Raw genomic sequence first — 19403 nt, forward strand, 5'->3', positions numbered from 1 at the left:
TTGGTACATCAAAGACAGTCCAATCCGACACCTAGTGTAGTATCATAATCGAGTTTAGGGGTCGGGTGTAATTTTCCAGTTTTGCTCATTAATCTCCAAGGTCCAGGGCAATACTGGAAATCTGGTCCGGTTCAAAGATTCAATTGATCCTACACTGCATGTGCCGAGGGTCTCACCCTGGCAGCTGAGACAGGCCACCCCAACCGACTTGGTGGCACATCAGTGTCAACGTTATCAGGATAGGTCTCCCCAAACTAACCCACTGGCTGTGAACGTTCTAAACTAACACGAGTCTCATTAAGTGTCCAGTTTAAGGGTATTACACAGAAACATACCAAGGGACCCTAAATCAAATATGTACTTTTATTCATTTACAATAAACTCATAGTGTACATCATTCTGATTGAAGCTAAGGGCATACAAAAGTGTCCAACACTATTTCCTTTAATTGGGATATTCTCCATTTGGACGTGAGTAATGCATTTTTACATGGTAACATTTCAAAAGAAATCTATATAAAGCAACCGGTTGGCTTTGTTGATCCTAGATTTCCAACACATGTCTGTTGTCTCCATCGATCTCTCTATGGATTGAAATAGGCACCTCGTGCATGGTTTATCAGGCTACGTGAATTTCGTCTCTTTCTGGTTTTCTTGAATCCCGAGCCGATGCCTCCCTTTTTATCTCTCGTTCTAGTTCTGACATCATTTTAATTTATATTTATGTGGATGGCATTATCATTACAGGCTCATCTTCATCTGCCACTAACACCCTCATTCAGAATCTTGCCTCTCAGTTTTCTCTTCGTGATTTGGGCTCTGCATATTATTTTCTTGGTGTTGAACTTTACAGACCGTCATATGGTCTTCATCTGTCTCAACACAAGTATATTGATGATCTTCTAAATCGAGCACAACTTCATGATGCCAAACCTCTCTCCACTCCTATGTCTACCTCCGCTCGTCTCACCAAGTCAGAAAGTGAACCGCTTACTGATCCCACTTTCTTTCATAGCATTGTTGGCGCTCTTCAGTATGTTACTATTACTCATCCAGAAATTACCTTTGCTGTAAATAAGGTATGTTAGTTCATGCAATCTCCTACTACGGTCCACTGGGCAGCTGCAAAAATGATTCTTCACTATCTGAAAAATACAATCACTTATGGCTTACTTCTTCAACCATGTCGTACCTTCTCTCTTGTTGTTTACTCTGATGCTATTTGGGAAAGCTGTCTTATGGATCGACATTCTCAGAGTGGATATTGTGTATTTCTTGGTCCTAACTAAATTTCCTAGAGTTCTAAAGAGCAACCTATAGTGGCACGATCTAGCATTGAATCAAAATATCGCAGCTTAGCCTCTACTGCTGTAGAATTTTTATGGCTTCACATGCTCCTCCAAGAATTAGGTGTTTCCCTCTCTGTGACTCCTTTGATATGGTGTGGCAACATGGGAGCTAAATTTCTTGCTAACAACCCTGCACTTCATTCTCGCTCCAAACACATTGAGTTGGATATTCACTTCATTCGGGAGAAAGTTGCAACTAAGCTTCTTGATGTACGATACATACCCTCGGCGGATTAGATTGTAGATATTCTCACTAAACCTCTTAGTCTTCCACAATTTGAGATCCTTTGTCACAAGCTCACCATGGCTTCCCAAGCTGTGCTTGGGGGGGGGGTGTAAACGATAATGCGCATACGGCGCATGCACGTATGGCGTCTACGAGTTGAACTCCTTCTTCTCCTCTATCATGTTGTAGACTCCCTCTCCAACTCACATTGTAATTACCTCTTCTACTGTACTTTTCTCTTGTAGATAATCCTCATCTCTATAGATTACTTTGTAAAGAATAAACTTATCCTAGTGAGATAAGCTCTATCCTAGTTAGGTTTCACCTAACCTATCCTTATCAAGATAGGACTTACTTATCTTTGTACTCTATAAATATCATTAATCAAAGTCGAACAAATCAATTTCGACCATTATTCTCATAATGGGTTTGGATGTTTTACAAATAATGGGTGTATTGCCTGGCGTTGAACCACTGAACCCGCCAGCCGGATTGATTTCCGGATCAGTTTTTAAAACTTTGGTCCTTGATCACTGCTGCTACGAGCTTATAATACCACTTGGACGAACTAGATGTTCCGTGCTTCATCCATCACTTGAGAAGCATATATATGAAAAACTGTGAGTACTGTAATCTTAAGTCTTAACTAGAATTACAACCCTATTAGTAATTGTAATTGTTAGTAAGGGAAGAATGCTGAACCGTAATTATAGAAAATCAGAGAGGAGGATTGTGTAATTAAACCAAAAGTATGAGTTTATGTAGAGTGGACTGGACCAGTATGAAATTAAACAGTGCATGAGACATAGAGAAAGTTACGCAACCAACTGACCAAGACGTGTCTCTAAACACAGCACAGAACGGTAGCTAGCTAGATTGAACAATGTCGAGTCAAAATTGCCAAAGTGCATACTTCCTCAGTTCTCCTCAACCAACTTATAGATTTACTCCGTATTTCAGCGTGACCAAACTACGAACCTTCAAATAAACAATGGACCCAGAGAGAAGCTTGACAAACAAATGCTGGAATATTGACAAACAAATACTGTGCAATGTCAATGGACCCAGAAGTTTGACCATACATTTGTTAAGAATGGTATCATAAATAAAAGTTGACCATACAACACATATGTTAAGAGCAAAGTTCAGACAAAGGAATCTACAGCAGGAGATAGTACTGCACCAATTAAGAGTGTACATGAGCGTGAAGGGTAAAGGCCACAGAAGGAAAATTGAACTTTTAAGGTACAGGCTGTTGCCACAACCATTGAATCTGACATTTTTCTGTAAGGCAAACAAAAAACAAACGATGGGTCTTGGCCTCTTGTGTGGCGCTGCTCTATTATTCCAAAAGAAAGGACATCAGAAAAAATAACAATACATAAAAACGTGGACGGCAGGATTCGAACCTGCGCGGGCAGAGCCCACATGATTTCTAGTCATGCCCGATAACCACTCCGGCACGTCCACCGGTTGTTAAAATCTACATCTTCATTCTCCTTGTTTTATGGGGCTTCACCCATATTAGATATTAGATATCTACTTGTCCTTAGAAAGTAAGAAAGAGATGGAGCATTAAGTAAGGTCATTTACTAAAACATTCTTTATAGTTTCATAAGACTTATTAAAACCTATCCTATAGTTTGCATTTTATTAAAACACTCCCCTTATAATTTGCAATGAATTTACTCAATCGACCTTCCATTAGTTAATAGTGGAAAATGACAGTTTTGACCCTAATCTCTATTTGAATAAATTTAATCAAAAGGAAAATAAAAATGAAAATACCAATTTTGCCCCTAATAAGACACAAGCAACCATTGGCTATATTTGGTCAATTATGTTTTCTATACAAAAAAAAATGTGTTGGGGTATTTTTGGAATAAACAATCATGGTCCAATTGCAAAACAAACACTCCTTAATAAAAGGTCAATTAAGTAAATAAGTTGCAAACTATAAGGGATACTTTAGTAAAATGAAAACTATAAGGTAGGTTTAAATAAATACGTGAAGCTATAGGGGGTGTTTTAGTTAATGACCCATGTAATACAAGTATACAACGAACAAGAAGTAAACTATAAAACTTGGTAATTCAATGCCAACTTACTAGGTTTTTAATTTTTAATCTTGTGGTGATTGTTGCGGCCAACAACTCTCACTAAACAAGTTTCCTTTGATGTAAGAGAAAGAGCAATCGAGCAATTGGTATTTTACCATTTTTCTTAGAGAATCGAACCAGGCATCGACCTAGAAAAGGGAGAGGTTCATGAATAAGATATTCAATAGTGTGTGTGTGTGTGTGTGTGTGCGTACTAGTAATTGTGTGCGTGCTTTGTATGTGAAAATTTTAGATGATGATGATGATAATGGTTATAATAATGTATCTAAAATATTAAATAAATTTTATATTTTTGTTTTATATATATTTTTTCTTATTTAATTATGGCATCATGGGTTGACCCATTTGACTTGTATGGTTGAATTGCTTACTTGCCACATGGATAGAAGAAGGTTTTGTTTTTGCGGTCATTTTTTTAAATATGAGTTTAATATTATTAAAAGTATTGGATATAAATCTAATTAATAGAATTCATATATGAGAAAAATATTTTAAATAGAGAGATTTAGATCCAATCCGAAACCCAATCGGATTTGGTTTTAATCTAACTACATGTTCATTTATAAAATAAAAATTAGAAATTTAATTACTTTTCAACTTTTATATATACTAAATTAATATAAATATAGCACATTGGATTTATTATATATATAAATATATAATATAATTTATAAAAATATATTTTTTATAATTTTAAACATAATTATATAAAATTTACATATTAAAACCAATAAATATTACTATAATCAAATTCATATTTTAATTCGGGATCAAACGAAGTCAAATTTGAGTTTGATTTGATTATTAATCGAATTGTAGATTGCAAACTCTGAATTATAAATGTGTTCAAATTTTTTCTATTATTTTTTATATTTCTATGTAAGTAAAAAAAATCTTTTTATCTTTTTTTAATTTTATTATTTAAGTATGACATTAAAGGTCAACACATTTAACCCAAAATTAGAACTATTAATCTCTACCAAACAGGAAAATAATTTCATTTTTGGTTAGTTGTAGATTATGTATTTCATTTTCATTGTTAATAAAAATAATTTTTGTTTATTACCCTTACATTTTAATTTGATTAATAAAAATGTCATAAATATATCCAATTTTTTCTATATTTTTTGTATTTTTTCCTATTTATTTCTATTTTAAAAAATTTATTACATAATTATGAGTTCATGGGTTAACCAGATCGATGTAGATGGTTGAATTGCTTAGTCGCCACTTAAATGAAAGAATGGTTTTGTTTACGAGTCAGTTTTAAAATATATGGATTTATATTGTTAAATGTATTAAAATAGATCTAATTAATAGCACTTATTAATGAAAAAAGTAATTTTAATATACGATTTAATAAGGAAGAATGGGAGTTAATACCTTAATATAAGACTTAATGAGAGGGGATTAAATGAAGTGAAAATAATAGTTGAATGGGTATTTTAGTCAAGAAAAATTTCATACCCTTATTCATACTTTTAATTTAATAATAGTATAGTATAATTGATTAATGCAATTTCAACCATCTTAATTAAAGTTTTACCAAAATACACATTTACCCCTTAGATAACTCAAGTTGTAGGGGCAAATTTTGTCCAATGAAAGTTCCAAAAAATTACACTTTCCCACAAATTTTGTCCAAAGATTGACAAATCCTGCATAGTATTCCTGAACTTTCCTTTCACCCTAATTGTAAGAAAATATTTCAGTTTCAATTTGATATTATGGTGATATATTGGACTATTGATAAACCTTTTCTACGTATTCATACATCTCCTTGACTGTCCGAAAACCCCTCATACGGATTGCAACATTTGTAGTAACTAAGCTAAGGATCCAAGACGCAATCTGAGTATTAATCTTCCAAGTCTACAACCCTTGTGCATCAATTGCTTCAAGCATAGTGTGGTTCCATTGATTTACCCCACAACACCTTTCCCTCAACATAAAATTGGAAATGGAATTGCCATAAGGCATAGTTGTTTCCGGTGAACTTGATAGGAAGCATATGACCTTTTTTTTAAATGCCATAAAAAGAAATAAGAGGGAGAAACCAATCTTTAACCGACTGAAAACTAGCAAAAATCCTGTTCACAATCCAAAAAAAGTAGGTTCATAAAAAGAAATAAAAACCATAGAAAATCAAATCCAAACTTCACCAAAAATTTAGGGATGAAGGAACAACCTAGGGCAACACCAGATCTAGAATTTTAGAGCAAACGGATCAACCACTTGAGAGAAAACCCCAAAATACTAACCTGAGTGGCATCTCAGTCCAGGAAAAATCAAACTTCGTGTCTTTATAAGAACAGTCCAAAAAATATAGGTATAGACCCAAACCGATGTTGAATATAGGAAAATAAAGTTTGAAATCAAAACCTAGAGAATCGCACCTACTTTAGTATCATGTTAGTTTTACTAGAAAAAAAGACAACAAATTTGGGGTGTGTCTAACGAATCAACCACACTAAAAAAGAACTATTTATATTAATGGAATGTGAAAGACGCTTCTATCCTTATAATAAAAAAAGTAATGTACAAACTAAGGCCTTGTTTGGCATCAATTCTGAGGATTCCCATTCTCAGAATCCTTTCAGAAAAGAATAGATTCCGAGATTTTTCATGCTGAGAATCACCAATCTTGTTTGGAATAGTCATCTGATTCATGTTTCTCAAAAATATAATCACGTTTAGCAGCAACCAATTTCTTTGAATCAATTCTTTAACCGTTTGATGGCATAACCATGGAAATTCTAATAAATATAAGTTCAAATGGAGTTAAAACTTGACTGCCAGTCTCTTAGAGCCAAAGTAATTAGTTCTTTACTTTGTGCGTCCATATCTCATACCAGCTGGTCTTGTTAAATGTGTTGTATAGACTGTTATACGAAAAGGATATCAATGTTAAATAATCAGTTGATTTAAGTTCACCAAAGGTGGGCAGCAGTCATTTTCGAAGTGTCACACAAAGCGCAGATCTGATCCTGAACATATCGTGTTATCATCAATAATTGTAACATTATAGCTCATTTCCATATTAGCATGAGATGATGCAAATAGAATCTTCCCTCAATGAAAGATTTCAAGATCTTTTGACAATCTGTGCAGTTTTCCTAGAAAAAAAAATTCAATTTTATTACAGGAATTCTCAAAATTAAGTTACTCCAAAGGCATTCCTTCTAAATGATTTGCAGGTTTGGCTGCATGTACAATTGTCCAAATTGCAATTTATCTCATTATTGGAGACTTCATTTTCCACCAACACTAGCTGATTTAAGGGAACCACAATACCAAATAAAGTTGAAGGTTAGATGAGAGAAGTGTAGGATGATCAAGGTGTTGAAAGAGGGAGTGCCAACCCCTCCCCCAACCTTTTTCTCTTTTTCCTCCAGTGAGTTAATGGTCAATGGTTGTTAGTGGTGGTAGTGGTACTGTGGTAGTAGCACATGAGATTCTTGTTGCCAGCACCACTCAAGTGTTAAGGTGGCTAGGGTAGATGGAGATGATAATTTAAGTATATGTTATAACTCTTTAACATACGAAAATGACTAAAGGCCTTGTACTGCCAATCCACTTAGGCCGGAACTATGGGATGAAGCATATAATTAAGATCAAATACATTATTCCATGGATAAAGCTTAAATTTGACAGTTTCTGTTTTAAGTAATCTGAGAGCTTCAAGAATGCATGTGAGAAGAAGATTTGTGGGTATCAAAGCAAAGAGTTTTACATAGAGACTGAAAACAAGAATGGAACTCTGGTAAGATCAAAGAAGGAGAAAAGGTTTGGTGATTGGTGGTGTGGTTTAAAGGCTTCTTGGCTGGAGCATTAATGGCAATTGAAATTTATGGGTGGCGGTTAATGGCAATTGTAGATGGAAACTGCAAGGGAAGTTTTATCAGATTACAAGATTACTATGCCAAAGAAAAGTTGTTTTGTAACTGTATTCTAGAAGGAAGATGGTCTTGGAGACGGAAGAAAATGGCAGATGCGTTGCAACTCTTGCCTCTCAAGTTCAAATCAAGGAAATGTTTAACCTAAGAGAAACTTCCATTGAAGAGAATAGGAGATTCCAACCAATTATATCTTTGTAACTACTAGTGTAGTTACTGTTACAAAACAGTGATAATTATATCTTTGACATTCGAGAATGTCAGGGTTCTTGACGACCCACTAAAGAAACGTTTTCATTTTCGATTGAAAACAGAGAACAAGGAAAATCCGTCAGATATTTCCAATAAAATTCTAATTAGAAAGGAACAAAAATTGGAAATTAGTACATCCCAAGAACTGATCCAAGAAAAAACAAACCAAAACCAAGATCGCCAAAAATATAATAACATATCAGAAAAGAAAGAACTGAGATCACAAGCCATTCCAAAAATCAAAATGAAAAACTTTAAAATAAAACCCCATCAAGAAGAAACAGATTTGTTGAAAATTTGGAGCAAAATCAAGATAAATACAATAAAACCGAGACCATTTTGATGGACTAACAATAGAAAGAAAGAAATCTGAGGGAATAACCAGATCAAAGTTGGAGTAATTACCTCATAAACCAAGACCAAAATAGATCAAAGAGCAAGCGAGCGTAACTGCATTGGAGTTTCGAAGGAAGATAACGAGAGACGGTGTGGTATAGTAAAGAAGAGAGGATATTTATTTATTCCTTTGTTTGTTTGTTTGCAAAAATAGAAATTTATCACGCCGATCGATAAAGAGCGTTGGAAAGTGAAAAATAAAATAAAAGAAGATGAAGCCTGAGGTCGCCGGAGTTGCAGAGAGTGTTTGTTACGATGCATTTGCCCCATGTTGGTAGTATGGGATGCTAATGTGAGGTATCCCACATCGATAGAATGGAATGCTGTTGTGAGGTATACATGTACTTAGGTTTCCTCCTTCTAACAGCTAACTTTAAGGGGTGAATTCTCCTAAGTTGAGTATCAGTGTTGGAGAAGAGGAACGTTGAGGGTGAGAGAAATCAACGAATAAGGTCAGGGATTTTGAGTTTTGACAAGATAGTGTTGAAGTGCAAAATTACGGGAGTGCACTCGTGTTCTTAATTCTCAAGAGGACGTAGCAAGAAACTGCAGAAGTAGAATTACAATCTGGGTTCCCGAGAATCAGCCTTTCGGAATCAGGAGCGATTCTCGAGCTTGGACGCATCCAAACGCAATTCCATTCCACAGAAATGCAAGAACTGCCAGAATCACTCCTGGGGAGTTATGCCAAACGAGACCTAAAATAATAGAAAACGAATGGTGCAATAAGAAGTAAAATTACAATTTTATTTTTAGCTCACTATCCTTCTCTACACGTAGATTAGATACAAGTCATACAACTGCAGCAATAAAATACATACCTTCCCAGTTCTTGCTTTCTTGTACTCTGAGTTTCCGTACTTTAGTCAATATATGTGATTTTATATCCTTCATATAAAAAAATAATAATCAAATCACTCTACGATTTTGAATTTTTGATCATGCACTTCCTTTTTTCTTTGAGGGTTACCAAGTGATTATCTCAACTACTCAGTCATCAGATCAGACGACTGGTTACAACTTACAAACTTACCATCCAAGACCCAAACTTTTTCCTACGAAATATTGCCTTCGACGTGCTAAATTCCCCTGGCTAAATTCTCGACATGAAGCAGCCCAACCGAGAGAATTATATTGGATTGGTTAAGGTAGAGGGTTGCATATACTGCATCTATCATGGATAGAAATAAGAATAATTACAGTTACCACCCCATTAAGTAAAGTGCAAAAGAGAAAAAAATACAGCGACAAATTTGCCAAATATTAACCCAACTTTTCTTCTAACTTTGGGGTGAACCGGTGAAGGGTGCAAATTCCCCACCAACTCCGGGTCATTTGAGTTTTGGGATCATCAAGATCAAGCCCACACCTTGACCTTCTGGACACAACATGAGACATATCTTGTTCGGCCCGGCGGCAGGTTGGTCATTTTCAATCTTTGGCTGATGGACAAGTATGTATATAAAATGTACAATTGACCTGCTGTCGGCTGGCTACGAAACCGCCCCCACCTTTCCCCTTTTTAAAGAAGTTAGTGTTGAGATGGTGGTGGGACCAAGGGCTCGGATTGGTTGACTCCTGCAATCCACAAGTGATCGCTACCGTCTGTAGATCTTCGCATGCTGCAGAGATCAGGAGATTTGGTGGAGACCAGAGGCGGCCGCCGTAGCTCAAAAAAGGCTTTGCTCCTTTCTCCGGAACTGCCTATGCATATTGTGTCACCTCGGCCGTGCCAGATGCCATCTCGGACGTTGTTCATCTCCAATGTCCTGGACTCCTGCTCAAACATATCAAGATATTCGTTACCAACAGAAAAAAATAGTGGGACCAGGGTGGTTTTGGTTTTCTCCGCTTAATCAACGGTGCAAAATTCCACGCAACAGGAGAACTTCCGTCTTGCACGTGCTTCAGTTGCGTGGTGGAATTGCTTCTTGTGTTATTAACAATTTAATGCAACAAGGAAACAGACCTGGCATAACGTGCAACAGGGGCATACTAAATGGTTCACACAGTCATCCAAAAAGCTGTCCTTGTGCTGCTGCAATGGCAAACGGTTTAAAAACAATGTTAATCAAATCAAAGAACATGTGAGACAGGTCAAATTAAAACAGAAGGATGTGCCAAAATTGAAGTAACATGAGAAATCATAAACAAATTCCCGCATTTTAAACAAGTAAAATGTTAAGAAAGATAGTTTAGACTTCGGAGCTACAAGAGAGAATATTCCTTGTAGACTGGAGAATTCAAGGAAGCTGAGCCTGAGAGGTAACCAAAGGGAAGTAAGGTGGAAGTGGTACAAGCTACAATCAGATGCAGGGTGTAATCTACTAATACAAAATGGAAGGGCAGAGTGGTGTCATAAAAGGTATACGAGTCTTCCAAGTTCAAGGAAAATATCTGCAGGCTCATGCTTGAAAGTAAAAGAATATTCCTCTCAACAAAAGAAGCCCATATGTGTGTATACACATGTGAGCGTGTTGGTATACATATATACATACATACATATATATATATATATATGCATGTATCATATATGCATTTAAGCTTGTACATGTGCTTCAACGTGGTTAAAGCCATTTTGGTGGTATTTACAGCTAACGCCTTGTAATTTATTAGATGGTTTGTAAAAATGTAGTGACTCTCTAAATCTCCCAACTTAAACTTATTTATGTGATTTTTCTTTGAAAAAATGAAAGCTCATAATTGTGGATATGGATGCCTTACCCCAATATTAAACTGCTTTCTTATCAGTGTACGGAAATACCCTAAATATGTTCCAGTCAAAACTGTGAAACCAACCGCTAAGTACAGAAAGTAGTATCGCTTGGTATAAGCAAAAGCAATGTAGTTGAGAAGAGCACAGACTGCAATGATGAAATAAATAGTTCCCTGCAAAAACCAAAAGATTGAAAACCCTCAAAACCTGCAAAGATCAAGTATTGACAATATAATTTGACAACTTGACTTAATGGTAAAGGTTCTTGGCTAACCATTACTTGAATAGAAAACAAAGTGGTAAAAGATAATATGAATGTACATAATATAATGGTTGAGGTACAGAACCATATTTCTACAATTCTGTATCTCTCAATATTAATACCACCAGCATTTCTTGTTATGTTAGTTCATTCATTTAGTGCATATCCAAATCCTTCTTGTCTTTACCATTTGGCACAACATATCTCATGACACCAATTACAATGCTCCATAGCACAAAGAACAGACTCGGTCCTCCCTAGAGTTTCCATATGGTTGGTTTGGATATGACAAAGCAAGGTTCACCTTTTACAAGACATACCAATTCTCTGCACTATAAAGCTATGTCAAAAGTCCAAGAAGCCAAACCACTAGCAACATTATAAGTAACTCATCAGGCTGACGAACAGAAGCATTCTACTTAAGAAATGCCAATACCCAATGTTGGTCCCAGCTATCTGTGGTCTTGGGAGGGGTACTGTATATGGTCCTAACCTTTGGCATTTTGCACAAAGAGACCACTCAAAGACTCAAACCCGCATTCTCATGCCTGCTAGCCCGAGATTTTACCAGCACAAGCATTCTACTTCTTGTGCAAAAAAAACGGAAGGATGTACATCTTGAATGAAGCGCATTTGAATAAAGTAATAGCATTAAGAAAAGGCAAACTGCTAGCTGGAGTTTAATATTTGAACTGGTCAACATGGTCTAACTGACTCGTGGTAAAAGCCATATTCAGGCTATTCGCACATGAAAAATACAATTACTCAAAATCTGTCTAGGAAAATTAATTCAATTATCAAAAAAAAGTCTGTCTAGGAAAATTGACCATTTCTGCTTGGCAAACCCTTTGCCTCATGTAGGCATCATAGAGCATCTTAATTTTTTCTCTAAGTTCCCAAAAAGGATGACCCTCAAGAACATGTACATTTATGTAAGGATAAAGAACCATACAATCATGGATAGAATTAAATACTTGGATCATAATTATTTGGTAATCAAAAGAAAATGATGGTTGGATTGCAAATAGAATTATTTACCTGAACAAAACATGAACCAAAACCAGCTCTTCCCATGTTCTTCCCAAATGTGTAGCACGGACAGCTGTAATATAAAAAAAAAAAAAACATATAATTAACTATCCTAGTTTGATAGTAAAAGGATTCTTAACTTTGGCTTAGTTTGGAAGGAGTACAAATACAAATATGTAGAGCGCAAAACCTTATATTTTATATTATTTTATATGTACTTGCACCGTACATATTTGCATTTGTACTCTTTCCAAACTGAGCCTTTGTTGCAATATTACCCCCATGTGAGTACATTTTTATTCATGTTTTCCTTCTTCCCCTCAATCTGGTGTTAGAGGTAAGGGTGTCAATGGACTGGTTTAGGATTGGACCCCATTCAGTCCAAAATCAATTTGGACGGATTGGACGGACCAATAAGACATTGGATTGGACCAATCTGGTCCAAAATATTTATTAGATTGGATTGGACTTGGTCTGTCCGTAATAAATTTATATTAGATTGGGTTGGATTAAGCCAATATCTGGTCCATTGATATAAGTTAAGAATATAGATGTCAATGGACCAAGTTTGGGTTGAAACCAATTTAAATCAGAACGAATTTGAACAGATTGAACGGTCCAGACATTGAATTGGACCGGTCCAAAATGATCCAAGATATTCATTGGATTGGATTGGAGCTGGTCCATTTATAATGGACTCACATTGGACTGGATCGGATTGGACCAAATCCAGTCCAATTGATACCCCTATTTAGAGGGAGTCCACTAGATTTTATTGAACCAATTCTATTCAACTAAACCTCATTAGGGGCAGAAATATGAATGCTTTACTTCCATTTTACTTTGTTTAAGATTGTACCAGTGTTTTAAAAGCGCAAGGGCCAATTTGCACCTGAGGCACGAGGCGCAAGGCAAGGTGTGCGCCTTTTTGAAGCAAGGCACAAAATTACAAAAAAAAAATGCTAAAATATAAAAAATAATGTCAGAAAATTCAAAAAAATTTAAAAATGTAAAAAATTCAAAAAAAACATATTAAACATAATGTTCACTGGACTGTACTATGCCAAATCTAATGTTCACGAGTCCTTTCTCACTACTTCCATGTTCGACATTCCACCTATGTCCTTTTTGGCCTTCTCTTACCTTTTAAGACCTTCAACTTGTATCAAATCATTCATGTGATAAAACCATCTCAATCAACTTAATTTCATTTTGTCAACTATTAAGGCTTTTATTCCAAATAATGCATTCTTTTCTAATTTTGCCCGCAAGGATCAAAACTTCACAACATATAGGCAGGTTGCCAATACTCTAAATAAGGGTGTTTTAGGGTTTTGATCAGTTTCAGGGGTAGGCAGGCCTAAAACCAACTCCCTGACCAATTTTGGAAAAAAAAAATTACACAAGGCCATGTGTATCAGGTGTATCAATATCTTGAGCCTTGCTTACAAGTCATCCATTACAAAAGCTTCATCTTTAATAGACTTAAGAGGTGTTTGGCAAGTTTTTTTAGGAAGATCTTCCAAAAGCTCAATACCTTATAAGACTGATGAGCTTTGATAGGTAGATCTTCAAAGACCAAAGACCGTTTGCTTGCAATTTTTTTCAAAGATTTCTCAAAAGCTAGAAAGACCATTTAGTAAGCGTACTTGTGGGTCCCTCTTACATACATGTGAAATGTCATGTCTGGAACCCAATAACAAATTCAAAAATACAGATAGTACTTTTGGACCCTACTTACACATTTACCTATACAAAATATTAAAGTGGGCCCACTCATGCATTTCCCTATACAAGATATCAATGTAGTCCTCATCTACACATTGACATATGTGGTTATCACCTATGGTCAGCCCCACTCGTGTATTCATCTATACAGAAAATCAATGTGGGCCCCACATAGTCCATCATATAGCAAGTAACTATTTTAAAAATCCATACTTGTTTTGCAGTCATGACCCTTCAACTAAGTTGACTCTTTTGAGGATTAAAGGTAATAATTGCATAAGAAACCTAGTTCAACTATCACCAAGAGTGACAAATCCTGTCACTACTTTAAAAGAGTGATTGTACAGCAGAAGTCAAGTGTATGGACTTGATATTAGTGATTGTACAGCTGTTAAAAACCAAGAAATGAAGCAGCTATCATAGATGTCAAGGCAACGCCTAAGCGACAAGGCGCCCTTCTTCTTCCTTTTTTTGAATTTTATTTTCCTTCTTCCTTTTCTTCTCATGAATATGTTGGTTTTCTATACTTTAATATGAAATTTATAGTTTTCTTATGAAAATCATGAATAATTATTAAAGAAATATGGTTATGGTACCTAGGATCTATGTTTTTAACATAAAAAATCCATCACCTAGGCGATGCCTAGGCACCCCCTAGTCGCCTAGCCTCATCTTGGCGCCTTGAAAACTATGGCAGCTATATTCCACTGGATTAGTGAAGCTAAATCCAGTGGAGAGATCGCAGGTCGCGCCTCTCCAAGGGCTGCTTGTATGTGCTAATATTTCCAAATTAATAAAAAGTTCATTTCTTTATCAAAAAGAATAGCAATGGCCTACGGATTCACTGGCATTGTACTAGTGAAGCTAAATACTTAATCATGGTGAACATTTTGTTCCACTGGGTTAGGAGATTTGCTAATGGCTTAGCTGATTCTTTGGCTACAGAAGTAGGACTCATAGGGGCTTTGTTTTCATAAGCAGGCTTCCCCAAACAATCCCAAGGCCTGCATGGATGTTATTCCAGTCATTACAAAATTTGTTGAAGTTCAAGCCAGAGAACTCCAAGTCCACTAAGATAGAAGCCTGGAAATAAATAAGCTGTCCCACTTCATCTGCATATCTCCAAGTCCAAACCTCTTTTGTTTCCAAAAAGAATCTTGTTTCTTTCCTTTCATTTGCACCACTGGATAGAATATGTAGTTGAATTCTATAGAGTTACCTTAATACCTTCTTTTGTTATAAGTTATGCCCCCTAATAAGCCAAGCATCAACATGTGCTGCAACGAATGGATTTCAGAAAATGCTACCAGATTTGTAATGGGAAGGCACAATGTAAGAGAACGTGAGGACTGAGGATATGAGGTAGCAATCATTTCTAGGAGCAGTAAAGAAAACAAAGGCTCTGGAGATCTCACCTAGAAGAAATAATTAAGGTGATCAGTGGAATTAGAGAAATGAGTTATTCAAAAGAAAATTCATGGCTGTGAGTACACATATGGTTCAGGGATACTTTTGAAATGTTTTTGTGTAAAAGAAACAAACTATTTTCATGGGAAAGAACCATAATGGAAAAGAACCAACATGTTTTCATGGCCATAATAGTTTCAAACTGCAACAGTTCCATCTCCAAGCAAGAATGATGGAAAAGAATCATAATGTTTCATGGAAAAAAACCATAATGTACCTAAAAGCATTCAAGTCAAATAAAAATGATAAACAGGGATAATCAAGTCCAATAAAACCCCAAACGACAAAAGGATATACAGGGGTAATTGACATTGATAATCAAGTATTCAACACTAATAAAAACACTTTTGTTTCAGTCCAATATACAAGGATAATCAACAAACTACAAAAGGATTGTACTACAATGGAAAACATAAACTCTTTGTTTTGGTCCAGTATACAGAGAGATAATCAAGTCCAGTTAAACCCCAAACTACAAAAAAGAAAACACAAACTCTAAACCCAAACGAGTATATATACAAACCACATTGGGCTATAGAAAACAAACAATATTCAACTGAAACTGCCACAACTAGAGCCTGTAAATGTAAATTGTACTTGTGTATTTTCGAGACTAAAATCCCCCTTTTAATTTTTATTGCTGCAAAAAGAAACAGGGAGTCGGTTAATCATATGTCGGGGGGGGCTAATCTGATCCCTATCAAAAAAAAACCTAATGCGTGGCTTTGTAACTCACATTCATAGAAGCTCTAAACTGCGGGAAGACCAGAAGCTTCATTATCTCGAAATTAGCGATTTTTGGGCTTCCGCAAGCTTTCTACGACCTACATCTTTCAGTCTATCGGGCTTCCCAAAGCCAAACAGGAAACGACACATTTTCCATCTTTTGAGCTTTAAAAAGCCCAAAAGAAGCTGTGGAAAGACTTGCCAAATGAGGCCTTATTCTATGAAGTATGAATATCACGTTTCTTGAATTCCAATGTTCTGTCCCATACAAGATGGGTGATCTTATGGCGATCTTAAAAAAAAATCCCTTTAATTTGCTTGTTATCGGTTGATCATAGAAGATAAAAGACACATATCCATTGCACCTAATCTGATTTAATTATATGAGCAGCACTCTTCAATCTCTCCCTTGTCATGGACACCAAACTTCTTTTGTAATTTATCTCAAGCCCTAGCCTCCTAACCTAGTTATGAGAAATGATCACTTTAAAGAATCCCAACGCCTTTAGCCATGCATAATCAATTTGGATAATGGCGAAAGGCTGATTGTATCGATAACTCACATTTTAGTTACAAAGGAACATAGCAAATTAGCAGCCTCGTTCCCCTCGTCCATGTTTGAGTCCACAAACTTTCAACTCACTAAGGACACCATTACATTGAGAGGCTAGGCCGCCCGGTTCTAGTTCTCCAGAAACCTTTGAAAGGAAAATCGGAAGTAGGAAATCCATTTAAGACCTAACACCTGGCAAGTTCCCCCATCCCTCCCCAGAAAAAGGAGAAATCTTCTCCAAAAGACCAAAACCACATTACCTACCATTCGCCTGAGAAAGAAGGAAAAGCCGAACAATGAGATTCCAAGGGATACAAGAGGAATGGAAACCAATGTCCTGATGAACTCAGTAAAACGAAAAACCTTACGACCTCAAAAAGGGAAAAAAAAAAAAACATTTCAAAATCGTTCTTAAAAAAAAAAAAAGAAAATATACGAGTGCTTCTCATATTGCATCCATCAGATAATAAAAGGAAAAGAAAAACACCACAGGAAAAGGGAAAAGAAAAAGAAGAATACTCACCATGCTGTTTCAATAGCGATTCGTCGGTCATCGAAGCAATCTAAAACTTCACCTTCCCACATCCTCTGCACTCCACCGAAGTCTCCTCCGTCTTCATGTATTCCTCCCAATTTCCGCCATTTGTCTACCGAAAATCCTTGCGTCTGCAAAGCCACAGTGGCGCATAACATGTCAAAATCCGAAACCGCCACTCCTTCCACACAAGACCCTCCCCTCTCCTCCGACATGCCATTAACGGCCGTTTCTTGCTTCTCCGAATCCGCCATTAACGAAGGAGAGAGCTTGGCGCAGAGAAAACTAGGGATAAGGACTTTTTACTTTCCCCCCTCTCTATAGATACCTGGTTTCAACTATTTCCGTGGAGATCAACACGCTTTAAATTCCCCATCGTTTTTCTCTCCCTATCTTTGCAAAGTGCAAAAACCAAAAACTGGTGTTTTTTGGGGGGTTGGTTAAATAATCAAATAACCGCTTTTTCTTTTCATCGATGAGAGTTTCAATTTTAAGAGGAAACGGAGGAGGATGGATAGTGGGCGATTGTGCTCTGGTGGAACTGGAAGTGGGAAATTGGCGCGCAATAATGCACCGGAGAATCCACCTGCTTGATCCCTTATTGGACAGACGGCTTAAAGTATGCCACGCGGAAAGATCATAATCGAAGATGCTTGATTTTTTTAGAATAAATATAGGGGACCGAAAATCAAAATATCCTAAAATTTATTTGGTTGGTCCGGCCAAAATGCCCTCCTAAATTCACCGCCCGTTGAGAGTTGAGACGGGAAGCAAGCCGTAATTATCAATTAAAGGCAGGGAAATGATAGTCCTGTAAATATGCTGTAGAGTATAATAAAGGCAGGCAGGCATATTGCGAAATTAGAACAAGACAGTGAGGGATGGGGATGGAATCAATTGACCACCGGAAAGATAGGATGGGGAGGAAATGGTGGGGGGCCACTGGCCACTGGCCAGCCGACCCTGAGCTGTGAATCGGGTGGATACTCGTCAGCAACCAACCAAAAAGAATCTGAGCTAGGTGATGGGTGGGCCCCCTTGACGGCTATGCTGCCTTCACGACACATAACTGATAACTCACATTCATTCATCACATGAGTTGTGCCTGTGCTGTGCTAAAATTCTTCGTTTCCAATCCAAAACGTAGCCGCCGCCTCAACAACCCCACCTGCCACAAAGCTGAAAGCGGAATTATTTATTGGAAATTTGGAATATTACTTAGTCGAACCGGGCGTGCGCTATCAACTTTCTGTTTTTTGGGTTATCATGTGAGATTACTTGGGTTGCTCAATCCTGGATTCCTGATCAGTGGTTAGGATTAGGGTGGTCAAGCCGAGGTTCCAGTCATGCCGAAGCAGCCATGTTTCATCATCAGACCCGTGGTTTTTTTAATTTTTTGTTAAAATATGCCATTTGTTCGAATTGAATAATCGAATCATCGACCCAAAAACTGGTGATTAAAACAGTTCTAATTCTAGGTTGTTTTTAAAACATTGTTTCAGACATTTTTCTTTTATTTCTTTTTTATATTTTTTTATAATAATCATTTTCATTTATGAAACTTATTTTGATTTAATATAACGGAAATATAATTTAAACCTTTTCAAAATTTTTTAAAATTTTTTATTTTTCTATAATGTTATTATTTAATTTATAGATTCATTCATTTAACCTATATGTTTGAAACTATTGACCAATCACTGAGAATAAAAAAAGAAAACAGTTTTATTTCTGGATTGGTTTTCACTTTTCAGAACAACATATCAGCACATATATAGCTACAACAATTACAACAATGATAGTATTGGATGCACATGGGATTGAACTCTTGGATAAGCACAACTTGGGAGAGTCCACGTTTGAGCATATCTTTATGTCTGCCAACTAAAGCCAGATATAAATTTATAAATTTATAATAATGAATGAAATCTAAAAGTTTCTTTACCAACAAAAAATTATTATAAAATAATAGAAAGTGGATAACCAATGTCACTAATGCACAACTAAAATTTATCAGAGGAGGTGATACAACTATCAAGGGCATGTTTGATATTATACAATGTTTTAGCATTAATTAATAATCAACATAGTCAAATGGTTCCAACTGATGGTGACTTATTGGTAGGACCTCTCAATAATTGGAGCACAG

General features: G+C 36.2%; 1 protein-coding gene and 1 non-coding gene across 3 annotated transcripts; both read right to left on the reverse strand.

The window, feature by feature from the left end:
* Positions 1-2962: 2962 nt before the first annotated feature.
* Positions 2963-3044, reverse strand: TRNAS-AGA (transfer RNA serine (anticodon AGA)). The gene has a single exon. It is a non-coding gene; the product is annotated as a tRNA-Ser (tRNA).
* Positions 3045-9345: 6301 nt separating this feature from the next.
* On the reverse strand, positions 9346-17824 carry LOC104612233 (PLAC8 family protein). 2 transcript variants are annotated; one of them, XM_010279582.3, is made up of 5 exons: positions 17243-17824; positions 12255-12318; positions 10963-11127; positions 10208-10273; positions 9346-10015 (listed from the first exon to the last, which is right to left on the reverse strand). In XM_010279582.3, exons 1-5 carry the CDS (start codon positions 17506-17508, stop codon positions 9770-9772), a joined length of 807 nt encoding a protein of 268 aa, XP_010277884.1. In that variant the 5' UTR covers positions 17509-17824; the 3' UTR covers positions 9346-9769. The 2 variants fall into 2 exon arrangements, with proteins under 2 accessions (XP_010277884.1, XP_010277883.1); XM_010279581.3 differs by having other exon boundaries at positions 10208-10276; positions 17243-17791.
* Between the last annotated feature and the right edge of the window lie 1579 nt (positions 17825-19403).

This window comes from Nelumbo nucifera, chromosome 1, assembly GCF_055504915.1.
Source record: "Nelumbo nucifera cultivar China Antique chromosome 1, China Antique-T2T, whole genome shotgun sequence".
Classification (NCBI taxonomy): domain Eukaryota; kingdom Viridiplantae; phylum Streptophyta; class Magnoliopsida; order Proteales; family Nelumbonaceae; genus Nelumbo; species Nelumbo nucifera.